The sequence below is a fragment of the Thamnophis sirtalis genome, unplaced genomic scaffold (assembly GCF_051295495.1).
Source record: "Thamnophis sirtalis isolate CommonGarterSnake01/CBP01778 unplaced genomic scaffold, rThaSir2_p1.2 scaffold_5, whole genome shotgun sequence".
NCBI classification, from domain to species: domain Eukaryota; kingdom Metazoa; phylum Chordata; class Lepidosauria; order Squamata; family Natricidae; genus Thamnophis; species Thamnophis sirtalis.
This window is the reverse complement of record NW_028261385.1, coordinates 104,092,489-104,112,104: the sequence shown is the minus strand read 5'-3', so window position 1 is coordinate 104,112,104 and position 19,616 is coordinate 104,092,489. Positions and strand designations below refer to the sequence as shown.

The 19,616-nt window shown below is 35.8% G+C and overlaps 1 protein-coding gene across 2 annotated transcripts in view; it reads right to left on the bottom strand.

The window, feature by feature from the left end:
• The window catches only part of TNKS (tankyrase), a 98,901-nt gene that overhangs the window by 11,914 nt on the left and 67,371 nt on the right, over nucleotides 1–19,616 (bottom strand). For both annotated transcript variants that reach the window (XM_087716379.1, XM_087716380.1), the window contains 11 exons: nucleotides 17,040–17,119; nucleotides 15,632–15,777; nucleotides 14,468–14,633; nucleotides 11,913–12,132; nucleotides 11,659–11,768; nucleotides 10,590–10,778; nucleotides 8,624–8,861; nucleotides 7,717–7,799; nucleotides 6,754–6,874; nucleotides 6,123–6,220; nucleotides 3,866–3,940 (listed from right to left, as the gene is read on the bottom strand). In XM_087716379.1, the coding sequence (XP_087572505.1) occupies nucleotides 3,866–3,940; nucleotides 6,123–6,220; nucleotides 6,754–6,874; nucleotides 7,717–7,799; nucleotides 8,624–8,861; nucleotides 10,590–10,778; nucleotides 11,659–11,768; nucleotides 11,913–12,132; nucleotides 14,468–14,633; nucleotides 15,632–15,777; nucleotides 17,040–17,119 (1,526 nt within the window). The remainder of the gene's footprint in view (nucleotides 1–3,865; nucleotides 3,941–6,122; nucleotides 6,221–6,753; nucleotides 6,875–7,716; nucleotides 7,800–8,623; nucleotides 8,862–10,589; nucleotides 10,779–11,658; nucleotides 11,769–11,912; nucleotides 12,133–14,467; nucleotides 14,634–15,631; nucleotides 15,778–17,039; nucleotides 17,120–19,616) is intronic.

Sequence of the window (19,616 nt, the reverse complement as noted above, 5' to 3'; positions counted from 1 at the left end):
GTTTGGAGGCTTCCCGGAGCTTTTTTCGCCAGATTGATATGGAGCGAAAAACCCGGTCGCCATTCCAAACCCGCGCATGCGCAAAAACCTTTCTTTTATCCTTTTAAAACTGTATTTTATGCACTATATCTTTACTGTATTCTAATTAAATGTAATATATATTGTTTATCCTTCCCTATAAAGTTCAAATTAGCAGATTATTAACTACATGAATAGAATTGGGATAGACAGAAGAGAATAAACAGAAAATAATATATGCAGCTCAGGGTTGAATGGTGGACTCCTTGGTGCTCTCTGAGTTTGATTGTTTTCTTGCAGATGTTTCATTACCATCTTCAGTGCTAGAAGAGAGAGCAACCCCCACTCCCTTCTAGCATTGAAGATATTAATTAATCTGGTAACAAAATGTCTGCAAGTAAATAACAAACTCAAGAGCACTACGAACTCTACAATTTAGATAAAATTAAGTTGCTCACTTACTCATTGGGAGTAAAATATATTTGTTGCTGAGTAAAACTGCACATAATTTTTGCCATCTCAAAAGAATAGAGCAGAATTTTTTGTAAGTAGGGGAATGGAACATTACTGTACTCTTTGAAGACAACAGAATCCAATGCAAAATGCACTCCTATTCTATCTCTATGGAACCACAAGAAATAAATAATAGGGGGGAGGAGCCAACATCACGACGATACGGATGTGTGGTCTTGATGCTCCAAGACCACAGCTGATACTTTTGACACTGGGTTGTCCAATCGGACCTAAACCGTCCCAAAGAGACGGTGAACAGGAAGAATACGTCTTGTTGACCTCAGGGACATCGCAAAGTCCCTGATCGTTGCAAGAGAAGTCTTCAACCTGGCGACAAAAAATTTAATCAAGGCTGACGAAGTTGGGGCACCTCCAAAACGAAAGAATATGGAAAGAGAAAGTGTTTCCAGCTGGTGAGGAACTTTTACTGTTTTAAAAAGAGACTGCCTATAAAAAACTTAAAATTAATTTAAATTGGAGAACAGAAGAATCAAGCAGCGGAATTAAATTTGGAATGGTTTGGGACAGTGGTTATCTTACTTTTTAAATGCTATCTTCATGGATGGAATTTATGCAAGCCTTTTAAAATGAATGGACTAAGTTTTCTTCTTCTATTTTTTCTTTTATTATTCTCTGTAACCTATGGTCTAAATTTTTCCTCTTTCATTACTGTGGGTGTTTTTCTAACCCATTTAAAAATTGGACTCTTTTTTCTAACTTAAAATACAAAAAAGATACAAAGGAAATAAGGAAATTTGCAACAATAACACTGCTACTCGGAGGCTGGAAGATTTGTGTATTGGAGTTTGTGTATTGGAAATGGAACACTTTTTTTCCCTTTACTGATTGTTTTGGCATGACACTACAAGGTCTCACTGCTTGGTTATAGAGAGTGATAAGAAGGGAAGCATACAGATGTCCCTTTGAAGTATATCTTTAACCAAAAAAAAGTGAAAACAAAACGTTTCCATGAATCTATGTTTAATTTTATTAACCTTGCAAGCTGGAGCAGCTGTATTTGTTAGCTGGAGAGAATGGCACAAGTTCAAAAGCCAACAGAAATCTTAAGCTTGCAAAAGATATTTTCAGAAATACAGAAATTATCAAATACATATGAGAGGATAGAGAAGAAGCTGGAAGACTTAGAGCATATAACAGCAAAATATGATGAAGTAGTTGAGGATGTTTATCAAATGCAAAATGTGGTGGTTAAAACTCAAAAAATCGAAGTGGAAAATGAATATAAAGAGATTAAATTTGCTGATATTTATGGTGATTGGTTTGTCTCTGAAAATGGAAAGAGTGGAATACTGAAAGAGGAATTAAATGGAGGGGAAATTTATCCTAGAGGGCAAGATACAGAAGAAGAAAAAACCAAAGAATCTATGGATTTAAAGAGAGAAAAATTATTAGCAATAACATTGATAACACTACTGACAATCAAAGAAAAGCTGACTAAGGAAATAGACGAAGGGCATCAAGATTACATGAGAGATCTTATAAGCAAGGAGTTGCTAAGAGGAGTCCATACAAAGTTGATCAAGGAGATGATTAGAGGACTGGCACCACAAATGGCAGAAGATTTGAGACTGTTTTGCTATTGGAAAGATACAGGTTGATAGATGGAAGAGTATAATTTAAAACTAGTTAAACTTAGTGAAATTTATTGACAATAGATATAGTTTAAATAAATAATTGATAATGTTACTAATGTATACAATCTATAGTGTTATGATGAGTATAATTGGATATGAATATTGAATGGTACCCATGTAAGGAAGATTAGAAATCCCTTTGGATTATACATAAAGGTTAATAATAATAAAAAGAACCAAGTTAGATACAGTTAAAGTTTTGATTATTAGGGGGAAAATGTTATGATATAGTCAAATAAAGGAGGGATAAGAATAACAACATATATATAGATATGGGTATAACATATGGAGACTGGGTGTAAATTTTAAAGTGATTTGGAAAGGAGGATTAGAAAACTTTATTATTAAATATTACGGATGTTTAGCTAGAACAGGACATAAGGATTTAGTGTTAGTGGAGGATTTTAGAAATAGTAATTGAAAGGCCAGTATATGGTTATACATTAAATTTTGGTATATTTTATGATGAAGGACATTTAAATAATTATAGTCAAATGAAAATGGAGATATGATGGTGACATGTATAAATATTTGAGTTAAAATGCTTGAGTTAATATGAATTATGTTTGTTGACTGTGGAAGAGATGCACGAAAGTCTTTTTGTAACCAACTGATATACTTTCTACACCATGTAAAGAAGGATGTTGTGTTTGTTTTAAATTAAAAATAAAAAAAATAATTATTAAAAAAAAATGAGGGAGAACCTGAACTAGAAATTTGATAGCCTGGCAGTTACGTAAAGAAATCCCCATACACATATCCTTTTTAAATTCTGATCAGTTAAAGAAGACAATATAAAATGTAATAAAAATTATATATTACATGTGTACATAATGTACATATGTATATTATATTTACTGTAAAAATTAGTAATTTAAGTCTTAATATTTTAAAGCCACCAGGGAGCTGAAATGTGCAGACTTCCAAGCGGTGGTAGATTTTAGTATAAACAAAGCTGCTGTCCTCCAAGAGTGAACTTAACTTGGTCCTTTGCAAGGGCTGGTGCAGTTGTTTCAAAAGCTGCCTCCAGCCTCTTTAATTGGCTGCCCGGCTCCACAGAAGTATGATCTGTGCATGCACATGCAGCCATGTAAGAACAGCCTTTGCGGCAGCTGTACAAACATGCAAAGGGTGAAGTTGCTTTGGTGCTTCACAGAGACTTGCTTTGCTTGCACTAAGGCACTTGTATTTTTTTATACACATAATTTTTATTAAAGATTTTTTTTACAACGCTAAAAGATAGACACAAAAAATATAAAAGAAAGAAAAAAGAGAAAGAGAAAGGTATTGAAAACAACTGGGAGCAAAGAAAAAGAGAAAGGAGAAAGAATAAAGTGATTTCTAATTTTATTTATAGCAGTAAGATATACTTTGACATCATTTCCCCTCTTCAAAATTACATAACGTAGCTTCCTTTCTCCCCATACAGCCCTTTTACATTGGTAAATCCACAATTCACCAGTTCATTTTTATTCATTTTCAGCAAAAAATGCCATTACTAATGTACTTTGTTAAGCATCTTTTTTAAATGCTTTGCCCACCCTAGATGACAGTCAAAAGAACTTCAAAATCAAGAAACTGAACACAGTACCATCGCTACTTCCTTCTGCTGGGATCAACTGATTTGATGTTTCCATCAATAATTTTTGAGCTAGGCATATAAAGCCTTTGAAACTTACCCTAATGACATTATATCTGTTGAAGATCCCCCCAGCATTACCACCATCTCTATGTTCTCTGATGGTGCTCTGCATCTGTTAAACAATCAAATGGTAGAGTCAATAAATGTAAAATCTTATTTAGTTGGTTAAGTCTAGGTGCATGCTACCAATATTCAATTCAGTTTACTGAGGTCATGGACAAGTATAGATGGGCTGCCAATAAATTAACTAGTGGAGAGGAAAAGTGGGAGGGGGTAGAGAGAACAGTCTTCACTTGGTGGTGATCTGGAAAAACAAAGGCATCCTGTTTGTCTTGCTTTCTCTTTCCTGCTGTGTATCTGGAACCAAGTCAGTCAAGAGAGATAAGAGTGATTAATGCTGCTAGTGCATCAGCCCAACCTCTCTAGGGTATTCCTCAAATGGTCACAACCCCTTGGGATCTAACAGAGGCTGTTGTGGGAGCTGCCTTAGGCTCTTTCATCCCTGCAAATCCTTCCCATATGCTTTCTACTTCACCTTGCCAAAACTATTCATGGTTCCAATGTTTATTTTTTATCAAACTATATATATATATATATATTTTGCAAGAGGCTGCTTTGCAAGCTCCAATTCAGCACACCTCTGTATAAATCCATGCATGTTTCTTGATTACAATAAGAAACTATTTCTGTTACATTTCTTCACCTCCACATTTAGCTTATGTCCTAATATTCCTTGAAAGTCTCCCGTCCAAGGACCAGCCAGCCTGGGCTGACTTCGCTTAGCTTACAAGTACAGAGGACATCAGCTGGGTGCTGCCACCTTCTGACTCATAAAGAAAGAGACTCTTTCAAACTTTGGGTTGTATGAGATTAGTCAGCAATAGCAATACTTCATTCCTGACTTATTTCTACACCTGGTCAACTGGCAAGACTATCTGTACATAATTTATTATCAGCATATAAAGATTTTAGGGAAAAAGCAAATCATACAAGATAAAGTCCTTCTAAATAGAACTATCACTGGGTAAGTGGGTTTGAGATGTTAAAGAAAAATGTTTAAACTTTTCCCCCTCTGCTACTTCTGAAATTTCCAGTTTTCCCATCTGTTTTCAGTAGACATTTAATGATATCTATTGTATTAAATCCTAAATGCAAACTATCCTTAATAAGCGTTTCTTTTTAAGTACAGGAAGTAGAAAGAGACATGTAAGATCTCTTCAGAACTGAGGGAAAGTAATACTTCCATAAAATTCTAAACTTTTCATGCTGCAAAGCCTTTTTAGGCAGAGGAACTGAAATAAATCATGATGCTGCATTCGTTCTAGCAATATGCAAAGAATACATATAAGCAAAAATATATTCCTATGTGAAAAAATAATGTTTTTCTAGTATGAAAGTGACTCAAAGATGTAATTAACTTCCACCCTTAGATTTCCACTCTTTGTGTATCTTGGACTATGCTACCAATAGGAGAAAATGCCTGCAGCTCAGTAGTCAACTGATGAGTCCTTGGTGCTCTTCTGACCTTGGTTATTTGCCTGCAGACATTTAGTTACCCAACTAGATCTCCAATGCTAGAAGTGAGTGGGTTTTATAGGAGTGTTCTAGACTGGCAGTAGCTGGTGGGATAGAGAAAAGTTCCCAATCCCCATATGTCATCTGTCCTCTTGATTTTTGTTTTTTATTTAATCTTTCTAATTTTAAGTGTTTTGTACTACTCCCCCCCCTTTAAAAAAAATCCTATAAACCACCCAGAGTTGCTGTAACACCAAGGTGTTACAAATCTAAATCTAGTATATAAATAAAGTAGCTTGTCCTGTCAACGTTGGTGAGGTATTGCTTTCTCCTTGGTAGTTGCTTGGTTATGCTGCTGTTTCCTGCTTGACTGTTTGTCTAGTGTTAATCCCTGTTTATCAGGATGTTGATTGCTGGTAAGATGTTCTGCTTTTGTTTCCTTTTTATCTTTTTCTCTCTCTACTGAATGGTATGTAAATGTGGTTTACCTCTATGTGCCTTTCGAAGGCTGATTTCTCTGAATGTCAAGCATCCAGGAATTCCTTAGCATTTTTTGGATTTAACTTGCTTTAGAAAGCTCTGAAACAAGCTTAAGCATATACATGTTTTGTGAAATTAAGGAGTTTTCATGTCTCCTGCAAGGTAGATTGCATATGTATAAATTCTACTATGTTATCTAGAATTTCTTGACTATCTGGGTGCTGCATAGTACAGAAATGTTTGTAAACAAAGAAACAATTTTGTTATATTCAAAGCTTTTTTAAAATTTATTTTTTTACCTCCTCTTCTACAGATTGGTATTCTTTATCATCAGGAGCAAGATCTATAAGAATTGTCCCTTGGCTGACACAGTGAAAAGTCAGATAAGGATTGGTGCCTGAAAAGGAAAATATGTTAAACTTGTATGCACATAGATTCACCAAGAAGAACCAACTATAAAAGTAGGACTGATGGAATACTGTCCACAGCCATCCTTTAAAAATTGCTGGATTTTAAAAAGTAAGTCAAATTAGTAATTTTCTAAGATTTGCAATCTCTCTGTCCATAGAGATTAGACAAGAACTAAGATTTTGGAGTACCCAGAAAATGTACTCTCTCATTATAATTGATTATAAGTCTCAAAAAAACAACAACAGGATGACAATTCCTTAAACTTGAAAGACTAAATCAATGTTCCTGAATCTGGATAGTGAGAAGAGCTATATTATATCGGAGAAGCTGATCACATGTGGAACCATCACACAACTGGGAATATTAAATATGGGATAGCATAAAATGGACAATGATTCAGAGTATGCAAAAAAGAGTTCTCATTTCATTTTATTTATCAAATATTTTTATCAAATATAAAGGAGACTTTACTTCTTAGCTGAATCTCAAATTGATTTTTAGTAGATTAACAACACTTACCCTGTTGCCCACCTAGAAGCCTCTCTACACCTTTTATTAACTTATGACGATGCCCATAGGCATTGATGCCAATTTCTTTCAGCTCCTCATGGCCCATATCTGCTAGTACATCCAAGGTAATCTGAACAGCACAGACAGAAGGAAAGAGTAGCATTTTTCATTAGTCACCTTGAACCTAGGAAAGACAGCATCAATATATTTTAAGTAGGGATGGGAAAGGCAATCTAAGAAGATTAAGGGCCCAGCTGGCTGGTCAGATAAATTGTACTGGGAGCAGCTGAAGACAGGAGAAGAATAACTGGTAGCAAGCACCAAGCATTTCTCTCTCTCTTCAACTTCCAGTGCAATTTGAGTTTCATGTCCCCAGCATAGAGAATAATTACAGAGAGCAGAAATGGGGACATAATTATTCATGTTTGCTTTGGGTTTAAAAACTGTAATTTGAACTTCCCTTGCTGAAACATAGATGGAAAAATGCTAAGTAATTAACAAAAGCACCAAGATGTATTCCTTTTTGTTTTTAAGATAGAACTTAGGCAAATTATTTGTACATTAATTGAAATGAAAAGAAACAAAGCAGACCTAATGCAATACAAGATGTTGATACCTGAATTTTTTAAAGAAGGCAATAGGGCTGAAAAAGAAATAAACAGATTGAACTGCTTTGCTCAGCTTAAGTAAAACTGAATTTAACCAAATAGCTGATTCCAGATAACTTCTCAGTAGCTCATTTTAACTTTGTCTCTACAAAAGCAGGTTCACACCATATTATCATCTGCTTTATTTGAAAGTCAATTTACCATAAAGTATGTCATTGATTTAGAAACAAAAAACCAAATATCTCTCACAGAAAACTTAAGCTATGAGTTTCTTTGATGCTAGCCATTATATCTTTCAATTTCATGCACATTATTGAACTGAAATAGAAGAATAAATGCAACACTAGCTTAGGACCATTTTTACCTGTTCTGTTTCAAATATATCCCGGAGATGCTCCAGACCCAAGCTTTTCAAGAACTGGCTGATATTCATGTCAAGACCAACAACTACAATAAAAATATCCTTCATGTTAGTCATCAAAACAAACTACCCATCAAGCTTCCATTTAAATCCTTAGTCCTTTAACTGTAATGTTTTCAATCTGAAATACTTCCTCTTACTGCATCTTCTACAAGAAAACAAATCTTTACTAGAAAAATATATAAAGAATAAACAAGAGACATGTATGGCATTTTTTATGGGAGATAGTGTGAATTTTCATTATTAATAAAATCTCTTTTGGTGAGCATTAAGGGTTACATGTGGCAGATAAAGCTACCATCTGCACAATCCATTTTCTCTGCTCTATCCACCTACTCATTCTTGAATGTTATATAACTTAATGAGTAACTTACCAATGCTGGTTGATAGCACAACAAACACCAAAAGATATTTCTCCCTCCAAACATCCATCATCCTACAGTTTTTACAATTTTGATTACAGTTTTATATATGTCTTATATCAATCAAGCTTATTCAAAGGTGAAATATGTTCACTAATTTAAAGTCCCAAATTTAAAAAGACAAAGTCCAGAAAAATAGTTATTCCAAAGGAAAAATCTGTTTTATCTATTTCTTCAAATATTAAGGTTTTTCCCCCCGACAAAGCTTTAGAAATCATGATCTAAATAAGGACCTTTAGACTTATTTCCTCAAAAACATGATTTCCCATTATGCATATTCTTCCTGTGTTAGATTTTGTTTTACAAAGCCTTAGACGTCATGATCTAAACAGATTTATTTCCACAAAATTAGGATTAAAGATGATTTCCCATCTTTATGCACATTTAGGGCTGCGACTTTAACGATTTCCTATAATCAGGAAGAGTACCTTCTCCTTCTTTCCTCTCTGTTCCTGTTGCTCCATCTCCCGCATTAGATGGGCCCGCCACTGCAATTTCAGCCAGAGGTCCTGCAAGGTTATCTATACTGCTGGCAGCAGACAAACAAGATGGAGTGGATGCTGGCGAAATGATAGAGGCACTAACAACAGTGGCCTGAGGTTTAAAGCATGTTGGCAAGGCTTCAGGAGGCATTGCATCAATAAGCAGGGCTCTGATATCATCCGCCTGGAAATAAAATGGTGTTTTAAAAAATAAAACCCAAACCAATCATTTTTAAAGGAATAGTTTAAACAAGGTAACTATCTCTATACTCAAAAGCAAACATTCAAAGACTATCTGAATATTTGCAAATATTCAAGTTATCAATCTTTGGAACAATTTTTTTGGAAGTAGTAACAGAGTTTAAAGGATGTTTATTTTCCACAACACTTTGAAATGTTACAAAATAGTTTACCCTCAAACTCATGTATGTACCGTATTTTCACGACCAAAAGCCGCACCGGATTAAAAGCCGCAGTATCAATTAACGTTATTTTTTTTAACTTTTTCCACATATAAAGCGCACCGGGTTATAAGCCGCACATTTCCCGACGCTTCTGGACATCGCGAGGAGCGGCACGAGGGTTCTTGGCGCTCCGGGGGGCGCCGAGGGCGGCTGGGAGGGGCGCGCGGCTTGGTTTCTCCCCCCTGGACGTCGCAGCGGCGGCCCCGGGCTCACCGATCTCTGTGTTTTTCGCATCGGGGCATGCTCTTGCAGCGCGCCCCGATGCGAAAGGCACTGGGATCGGTGAGCCCGGGGCCGCCGCTGCGACGTCCAGGGAGGAGAAACCAAGCCGCGCGCCCCTCCCAGCTGCTTTCGGTGCTTCCTGGAGCGCCGGGAGCCACAGATGTCCAGAAGCGGCTTTTGGGGCTGGTGGGGATTGGATTTCCGGCTCGGTGGCCCCTGTCGCTTCTGGACGTCTGTTGTGGTTGTGGGGAGCCGAGGAGAGTGTGGAGGGGAGCGCGCGACGGTTCTTGGCGCTCCGGGAGGCGGGAGAGGCGCGCGGTTTGATTTCTCCTCCCTGGACGTCGCCCGATCTCTGTGTTTTTCGCATCGGGGCGTGCTGCAAGAGCATGCCCCGATGCGAAGGGCGCGGGGATCGGTGCGCTTGGGGCTGCTGCTGCGGCGTCCAGGGAGGAGAGGCCGGGCCGCGCGCCTCTCCCGCTTCCCGGAGCGCCGGGGGCCGTCGCGCGCTCTTCTCCGCGCTCTCCTCGGCTCCTCACAGCTGCGGTGGACGTCCAGAGGCGACAGGGGCTGTCGAGCTGGGGGTCCGGTCCCCATTGGCCCCAGGGGCCGCTTCTGGACATCTATTGCAGTCGCGAGGAGCAAAGCAGCTGGGAGATCTTTTTCCACATATAAAGCGCACCGGGTTATAAGCCGCACTGCCGATTTTGGATCAAAATTTAGGATTTTTAGTGCGGCTTATGGTCGTGAAAATACGGTACTCATAAATTTTGTAGGTGTTCACAAATGCGAAGCATTTAAAAAAGCACTTTGTTTTGGAAGTTACAGATAAAGTTCAAGAATAAAAAATGAAAGGGATAAAACATTTTAATAATAATTGCAACCACATTGCACACTATAAGTTGTCTGAATGAAGCAATGGATTGAAAAATCAGGCATTCAATCTGCAGAAAACCAAAAGTATTTTCATATCATGCCTTACCAAACATCCAATATATATTGTACCAATGTGGTATAATAAATTGTGTGGTGTTCTAGAGCACACTGTACAAACAACTTTAGCTCCTCAAAATGTTTAAAGAAACAGATTCAGGTCAAATCCATTTCCGTACCTTTATTGAGATATTTCACTATATAAATGTGGTCAATGAAGGAAATAAATGACTATTGCTGTAGTCAGCTGATCTAAATACTGAAATAAGAGTCTTTTTTTTTAAAAACCAACTTACTGTGGCAAGATCCAAAGGGGTTTGGCCTTCTTGGTTCTTCATTGTTGGATCTGCTCCATGAGCTAGAAGTAGAGCGCAGAGTTGTGTCCTTCCTTTTTGTGCTGCTTCATGCAATGGCGTGAATGCCCATTTATCTGTAGCATTTACACAGGTATTATACTTAATCAATAGAGCAGCTATATCCACATGCTGAGAAAAAAATGGGGAAAAATAGGAAAAAATCCCAATTTAAAAGGAGAAAAGCAAACATTGTTAAATGATTTGCTGCACACTTAAAGCTATGACAGCTGGATGTATGCAGCATTGTAAATATAATAATTGATATAATTAGATAGTTCTATACAGAGATCTATGAGTAACAAGCACACTAGTTAGCCAATATGTAAAATATACATCTTTCAGTTCTTCAACGATCTAAACTTCCTTAGTATGGGAGTTGCATTTTATCATTTTTCTATGCAAAAATTGAAAAACATAACACCAATTACAACTAAAACAGAAAATAGAAGAGAGAAGTTTTGATTCTTACGTCATTTAATCTAGTCTTAGTTTTCACCTTCATAATAGAGAAATATTTACCAAGAGATAACATGATATTCACAATACTATTTAAAACAATTATGTGTTTGTTTTTTGCCAAGTAGCAAGACAGAGCTTATACTGTGGGGTCCTTGGTGCTCTCTGAACTTGGTTGTTTTCTTGCAGTAGCTTCATTATCCAATGAAGTAAAATCATCAGTGCTAGAAGGGAATGGAGTTTGCTCTGTTTATATACAACTGGTCTGTCCTGTAACCTAGATGGGTAATGAAATGTCTGCAAGAAAACAACCAAGCTCAGAGAACAGCAAAGACTTCAATTCAACCCCAAGTTACAAATATTCTCATCAATTGGTACAAATCTTACAATTCCCCTTGTACATATTTCAGCAACATTTTGTAGACTGAAATAAAATTAATTTTATGCTGTTATTCCCTTTTGGTTGCTCTGGTTTCTTCTACTTGTTTTATTCTTGTTCGTGTAATACAAGCTGGATGTCTTGACTACATTGAGATTATTAATTAATGCTTACCCCGTAGGATGCCGCATTATGTAGTGGAATTAATCCTCCCTTGTCTTGAGCGTTAACATCAGCACCGTGTTCTAAAAGATACTCAGCAACTTCCAAATTATTATAGCCAGCTATGTGTAAAAAGAAACACAGCATGAATGAAAACTCGGCAATGAAGGAATCATAGACCAAATACAGTAAGAAATTTTAAAAATTTCTTAAATCTGTTCCAAGGAGGATTTCCTATGAATAAATTAACCCAATCGCTCTCTTACCAGCAAGATGTAATGGGGTGGAGTTTCGGCCCTGGGTATCCCGACAATTGATGTTTTCCGGAGAGCATAATTTCTGAACTCGTGCCAGGCAGCCCTTTTTAGCAGCATCCAGCAGGGCAGCGTCACCTCGCAGCAGGTCCTGGATATCAGTATCTCCCTCTTTCACCAAATCCAGAGGGGTGTTGCCATCTCTGTTCTTTTTGGTAGGATCTGCTCCATGCTGCAAACAACATGTCTACTGCTTTACAGTTGAAAACTTTATCCTCCATGCCCCCAAACGTAGTACCCATGCCATTTATGTTTTAGGGTCATATAGGACTATCAAGGTGCTTTAAAAACAATATAAGCAAATAAGACACTTGTTTTAAGAATGTATTTTTCCAATTTAAAAGGTATAAACAAATACTATGCTATAACTAATATCTAACTTTAAGCAGTTTCCATTTCACACTCTTCTGATTCATTCTCCAAAGGGCAGTAATATGCTGAGGATCGGATCTTTATTTGAAAATGTGCCCCATAATGCATTACCTCTGCAGGCAATTTACAGGTAGTCCTCAACTTAAAATCTTTTGATGACCGTTCAAAATTACAATGACACTGACAAGTGACTTACAACCATTCCTCATGCTTAAGACCATCACAGCATCCCCACAGTCATGATCAAAATTCAGGGGCTTGGCAGCAGGCATATATTTACAATGTTTGCAGTGTTGCAGAGTCACATGATCGCCATCTGCCACCTTCCCAATCAGCTTCCGACAGCCAATGGGGGAAGCCAGGTTTGCTTAATGACTGCATGGTTCACTTAACAACTTAATTATTAAATTATTATTTAATATTATTTTATAAGATTAATATTATTATTTAATTCTGATTTGTTTAACCATGGCAAAAAGATAATAAAGCTGGGCATGACTCACTTAACAACCGCTTTGCTTAGCAGCAGAAATTCTGGTCTCAACTGTCATAAGTGGAGGACTACCTGTAATTTCTACAGAACAGAAGAGCTTTAGTCCCATTAATGCAGTGTGTTACATGACGACTCCAGAATTTAAGAATGCTCAAATTATTCCAAATTACTCAGCATTTCTTTGAAGAGCTAGGCATAAACTTCGTATGTGTGTTTGTATATTTGTGTGTGTGTGTGTGTGTGTGTGTGTGTTGCAGAAGGGTATTTTAGGGTAAGGAAAACAAAGGCATGATTTTTTTTACTTCGATACCAATCAAAGGCTATTGTTTTGATCGCCTTTGGTGGCCACAGGAACTATTTAGTCCACTACTCCAAAGCAGGCCGCAAGACTGAGATATAAAGTCCAAGGAAGAGAAGGTTTGTAGTCTCCAGCCTCGACTCTCCAGCCTCAGCATCACCACACGGTCAATTATTTTTAAAGCCTTTCTTAGGATTGCCGCTAGGTGGCGATTTGGTTGTTGACCTAAGTGGCATTCCTCCTCTGAGAAATGCTTTTGCGTAAGAATGTCCAAGGATTTCTAAATAAATATATTTCATGAATATATTTGGTTCTTTTAGAGCCAGGGGATTTAAAGTATAAAATGAAGCTATGTGTATGTGTTCCCGAATATTTATTTTTGGTTGATACTCTAATATCACAGAAGTACTTCCTGATGTCATGACATCAAATTCTGGTAACTCATACTGTATGATGAGAACATTTAACTTTTTTGCATGGTTCTGTATAAGCAGTTGAAAAATATATTTTTAAAAAGGTTTTAAGGAAAATATTTAAAAGTTCTAAGGGTAAATGAAATTACACACAAAATATATTTTTGGCTGTATTTGAATAAATGTTAAAAAATAACAGACCACATTTAATTATCAGGCCCAGAATTCATCAAATTTAACATCCTATCTTAAGAATAATTCTCACAACAGCTTTCTCTAAAAAGGGTTTGTTTTTTTGGCAAATCAAGAAATCCTTCTTAGCCTTTATGACAACCATCAATCCTCTTGTCTTTTGATCTCTAGTCTAAAGTATCATGTGGCAGAAATCTCTTCTAAAACCACCTTTTGAAACATTTTGTGGGGGAAATGAAATGCTAAATTAAATTGTTAGTGGGATAGAGAAATTGACAATAAATCTGGTTGTGTTCATGACAACAGTATTATTGACAGTCTGAGAAATTAGAGCATTTAGAAAAAAGCAATTTTATGGATTTCTGGAGAAGCAATGGCAGACTGAAGCCGGCTTTGCTTCCCTGTCTCTCCAACCTGAAAAATTTACTGGCAGCATTGTATCCTAATTGTTACTAATAGTTTTGTAGCAGATTACAAACCAGCATTGATATGCAGATGATTGAGTAGACTGTTCAGCACACATGCAAACAATTCCTTTGCAGAAATATAGCTATACTGCAATCTAAACTTAGAGTACAATGCCTTCCTTAAAAAACAATAGAACTGTTTATTATTATCCCAAGAAGAGTTCTTTTTCGAAGAAAATTACACAGAATTGCTGCGTATGTTATTATGCGTCATGGTCTGAAGTAAACAAAGACTCTTTGAAAAAAAACAACCCCCAATTTAAAGTACATACTTTGAGGAGGAGTTTGCAGATTTCATATTTTCCCTTTGCTGCTGCTTCATGTAGCGGTGTAAACTTCCATAAATCAGCAACGTTGACAGAGGCCCCATGTCGCACTAATAACTCTGCAACTTCATAGTGTCCATATGAACAAGCGTTATGTAGAGGTACTAATCCACTGATAAGTTAAAAAAAATTAAGAGTATTTATCAAGATCTAAAAGCAAAAAAATATAGTTATCCTTCAAAATAGCTGCCATCTTGCTTTTCTGCTTTACTCAAGTTATTTTAACTGAGGTTATAAACTGTCTACATCCAGGAGCTCACTTTACAGGGAAGACGAATCAACTTTCATAACTGTGAGAAATGTGGCAATAATCTAATGATACTACTGCAAGGATAAAGTTGAAATGAATAAGAATAAATGAATAAGATGGAGGGACAGCAATCTCAGTTTCTGCACACATTAATATTGAGCAAGATTAAAAAGATGTGATTTTAATATACTTTTTTTCTTTTTTGGCTATAAAAAAACACAATGGATGAAGAAGTCTTAAACTGCAACTAAAAGCTCTAGGAAGGAAGGACAGTATATCTGCCAGTTGTCACCTTAATGGGAACAGCATCAATTTTTGCCAGGAAGATATATATATATATATATATCTAGGTCTTATAAAATATTTAAAAAGTATCTAGGGATAGTCCAGGATAAAAGGAAAATTGCACTACAGCACAGATGGTAAATTTTATTATTTATGTTTTATCCCACCTTTATAAATTTTATAAATAATTCAAAGTTATGAAGATACCTAACTTCTTCCTATTTTCCCCGCAACAACAATCCTATGAAGTGAGCTGGGCTGAGAGAGTTTGATTGGTCCAAAATCACCAGCCCAACTTTCATGCCTAAAGTGGGACTAGAATTCACAATCTCTTGGTTTCTAGCCTGTTGCCTTAACTAGGCATAGATACTGGCTGTATCAGATTAGATAACTTGATCTTCTGCTTGGATCTGACCAAGGTTTTAATGAGCAGATATTGCTGGAAGTAGTATACCAAATTGTAATTGATTTGTCTCTGTAGGGAAGAAATAAGCTGGAGCAAGGAGGTTTTCCAAAGATGAGAAAGAGTGCATTCTACCCATACATAAAATAGTAAATTGCATGGTCTCAATTACCCTTTATCCTTTGCATGTACATCTGCTCCATGATGAAGCAAGTATTCAACTACTGAAACTCGATTATAACCTGCAGCGAAGTGCAAGGGGGTTGAATGACGTCCCTCCAGATCTCTACAATTCACATTCTGAGGACTGCAAAGTTGCTGTGTAAAAATGAGAAAGGAAAACATCCATAATAGAATTCACCACAGACATTTCAAATAGTCTTCTACACATCAAGACATTATAGCAAAAATAAGAAAAATCCCTGGACAATATAAAAAATAATTATGGTAAGTGTCTGGGTGCAAGTTATCTTACAATAAAATAACTAAGATTCCATACAGTATTTTCCAGAAATTTTTTAAAAAATCCAACGTGAAGCTAATATAGCACTTTTGAATTTGATACAAAATAGTGCAAAGAAGTGGAAATCCATCAATATGTCATGTTTTATTTTTACTATGAAAAATTAATCATTTGGAGTTTTATAGGAAAGTATTTAAAATCTGTAGTTCCATTAATGAGCTAACAGGAGGGTTTAAAACAATGAATGGACATAAAAAACATGGCTATCTAAACAAATAATATTACAAATTGAATACAAAACTATAATAAAACTGATTTCTGGCATATTTAATCTTCTGGCATATTTTAAGTGCTGCAGCACAGAATCTAGCAACGTTGTATATTGTAGGAAGATTGGTATCTGATAGCAGCAAGGAGGTGTAGAATTGTCCTGAATAGTGAAATAAGGCTAGCTAATATTGTCAGAAAAATGTCCAAATATGGAAGCAGAATATCTTATAAATATATGGGGTACTACAGAAAACTCTTTCTATACAGCTATGGATCTTATTAAAAATAATAATGTGTAATATAATTCTATATTTTATTACATTAAAAAGAACTGCTGCTAAATTTAATTCGCTAAAAATTAATGTTTCATGCTTCTATTTCAGCTTCAATTAAATAGCATTTATTCAAGAGTAGGATATTTTTCAATTAGAAAAATTTTAAACCCAGTATTACTTTTCACAATATTAACTACTACATATATATTTAATGTCAAAGACTGCTTTAGCACAAAATATTATTCTTTCTTTTAAGCTTGATTTTTCTGTTTTCATTAATTATGGTTTATCATTTTATCCCAAAGTGATGGTGCATTGTAGTTAATTTAATTATTTCTACTTAAAAAAACCTAACTTAAAGTAACAGTTAAGCACAATTAAGACTAATCAGGGTATAAGGCAGGAATGCAATACTAATTAGTGTTAATGGAAAAAAAACAAATAAAATTTCTAACAATCTAAAAATTGTAGGACAGAAGCATGTATGATCACTACAGACTATCATTGTAAAAAAAATCATTTCATTTAAAATGGCCTTATATTTATCTTAAATTTCTTATAATCCAACATACCTTTACAGTTTCTAAATCTCCAGCTTTAGATGCTTCCAACAGTCTATAATCTATATCAGAAGTATGTACTGGAGTATTTTCTATTTAAAGATGAAAAAAACAACCAGTAAGTAGCGTGGCTTTATAGGACATATTCCGGTTAGAAACTATTAGTAATGCTCAGGACAGCAGCATATTCTTTCTAGCATTGTGGTTATAACTGAGCTACATATATGAACCTTCACAGATCAAATCTCATCCCATGCATAAATTCATGGACTTAGCATCACACCCAATATTGTAGATCAAAGTAAGTATCATTAAAGGACTTAATAGTGCTAACTTATTAATAGTTAAAACATTTAATTCTCTCTCTCTCGCTCTATGCAACAACCATGTCATTCCTTTTCAGATGAACAACAGCAAGTTAAGAAATGAAGGGCATCACATTTGGAAAAAAAGAAGGAAACTGAATTAAATTTATTTACAACTTCATTGTACTACCTGTAGGAAAATGTGTAAATTGGAGGTTTACACATTGCACTTCCCAATTTTTTATTCATTAGCACCTCTTTGCAATCTTGTAATCAACACTCTACCAAATACTTCCCAGACAAACATAATCTAATCTCCTGTAGCTTTTGCATTCACACTTTTTCCTTTTTTTAGTGAAACAAAAATCACATTCTTCTAATTGTCAGACAGACACATTCTTCACATATGCATAGTAATATCCCACAGCCTCTTTATAAAACAAGCTCATTCATATTTTAATATTTCTCCAGTTATAATTAATATTCATAATTACAACCATACCAATTTTCAATGTTCTTACAGCAATTATAACTTTGTAATAATTTTTTTTCTTGGACACCAAAATTTTTAGCACTTGTTCAGTTTTAACTCTTTGAAATAGCACAAGTATACTTTCAAAACTCTAAATATTCCTTCTGTCATGTTATTTATCTAATTTACATAATCACTGATTTCACCCAAGGTGACTGTATGTATAACAAATAGGTAAAACCACATATAAAAAACAAATACAAATAATTTTAAAAAGTAAATATTATAAAATGCACTGATTCATAAATCCTAGACAAAGAGAGGATAAGCATAACCAGCTCAGCATCTAAGCATGTCTGTAGTTCCTCAGGATCCACAGGTTGGTAACATAACCAGGTGTTGAAGACCTTCTGGTATGTCAAAAGGGATGGAGCTAATCTAATCTCAGGAGGAAGAATGTTCCATAAGGCAGGTGTCACATCACAGAAAGCACACCTCCTGGGATGCATCAAATGCAGTTTCATAGTGGATGGTACCTAACAGCATGCCTCTCTGTCAGATCTAATGAGGCAGGCTGATATAACCAGAGAGAGGCAGTCCCTTAGATAGCCCGGTCCCATGCCATAAAGGGTTGTAAAAGTTAAAATGAGCACTTTGAATTGGACCCAGAAGAAAACTGGTATTTTATTTTACTTAGAGAATTTATATGGCTGCCCACCCACTTTCAGTGCCTCTAGGTGGCTTCCAAAAAAGTAAAAACCCAATATACGAAAAGTAAAAACAATAACCCCCTGGAGACAACAAGTAATCAAATTCCTTCACTTGTTTCATCCCAATAAAACTGAATCACTTTTACTTTGAATTATTTTTACTGGTTCCAACAGAAAGGAACATATGTAACTCAAAGTTAAACTGTGGTGCTGAGAAAGGTTGTTTGCTTGCAGATGTTTCATTATCTGATTAGGTAACATCTTCAGTGCTAGTGAGTGTGGCTTTTGCTCCCTGTTTATATAAAATAGTTAGGTCTGTCATTATTGGCAGAGATGTGGTTTTCTCTTGGTAGTTCCTTAATTAGAGTATTGTTTACTGCTTGATTGTTTGTCTGGTGTTAATTCCTGTTGGTTGCTGGAGAAGATGCATTCCGAGTTTTTTGTTTCCTGTTTATTGTTTATTATTTGTTAGCTGTTTATTGTCCCTTTTGAATGGTCTGTAAATGTGGTTTACCTGTATATGTTTTTTCATGGCTGATTTGTCTGAACGTCAAACATCCAGGAATTCCCTAGCATTTTAAATTTAATTTGATCTTGTATGCTTACGGTTTCCCAGTTAAAACTATGGTTGAATCTGACCATGTATTGTAAGATTAAGGATTTTCACTTTATCTTCTGACTGCTACTTGATGTTCATGGATGCGTTCTGCTAGTCCTCCACCCAGAAGTCCTATATAGTATGTTGTAGATGACTCCCTTTTTCTACTTTTTGGGCTACCAGGTCTTTTGTTTTGGAGAGCTCTGATTGTTAGTTTCTGTACTACGGTGATGCTGTGTGTTTGCAATAGTCAGTTGGTTATTTCTGAGATTTTTTTGATATCTAATAATTTTATCTTTTTCATAGCTTATGTTGTGCTGTAGTGAGCTGAATGGTCAGGCACTTTTTTGATAAAGTTGTGTGAATATACATTTTGTTGAAAGATGTAATAAAAATGGTCTTTTTCCTTTTTCTTAGGAATTCCTTTTCCTTAAGGTAGATAAAACAGTGCAATAATAACCACAACAGGCTATCCAAATATAATGAACAAGATCTCTAATTCCA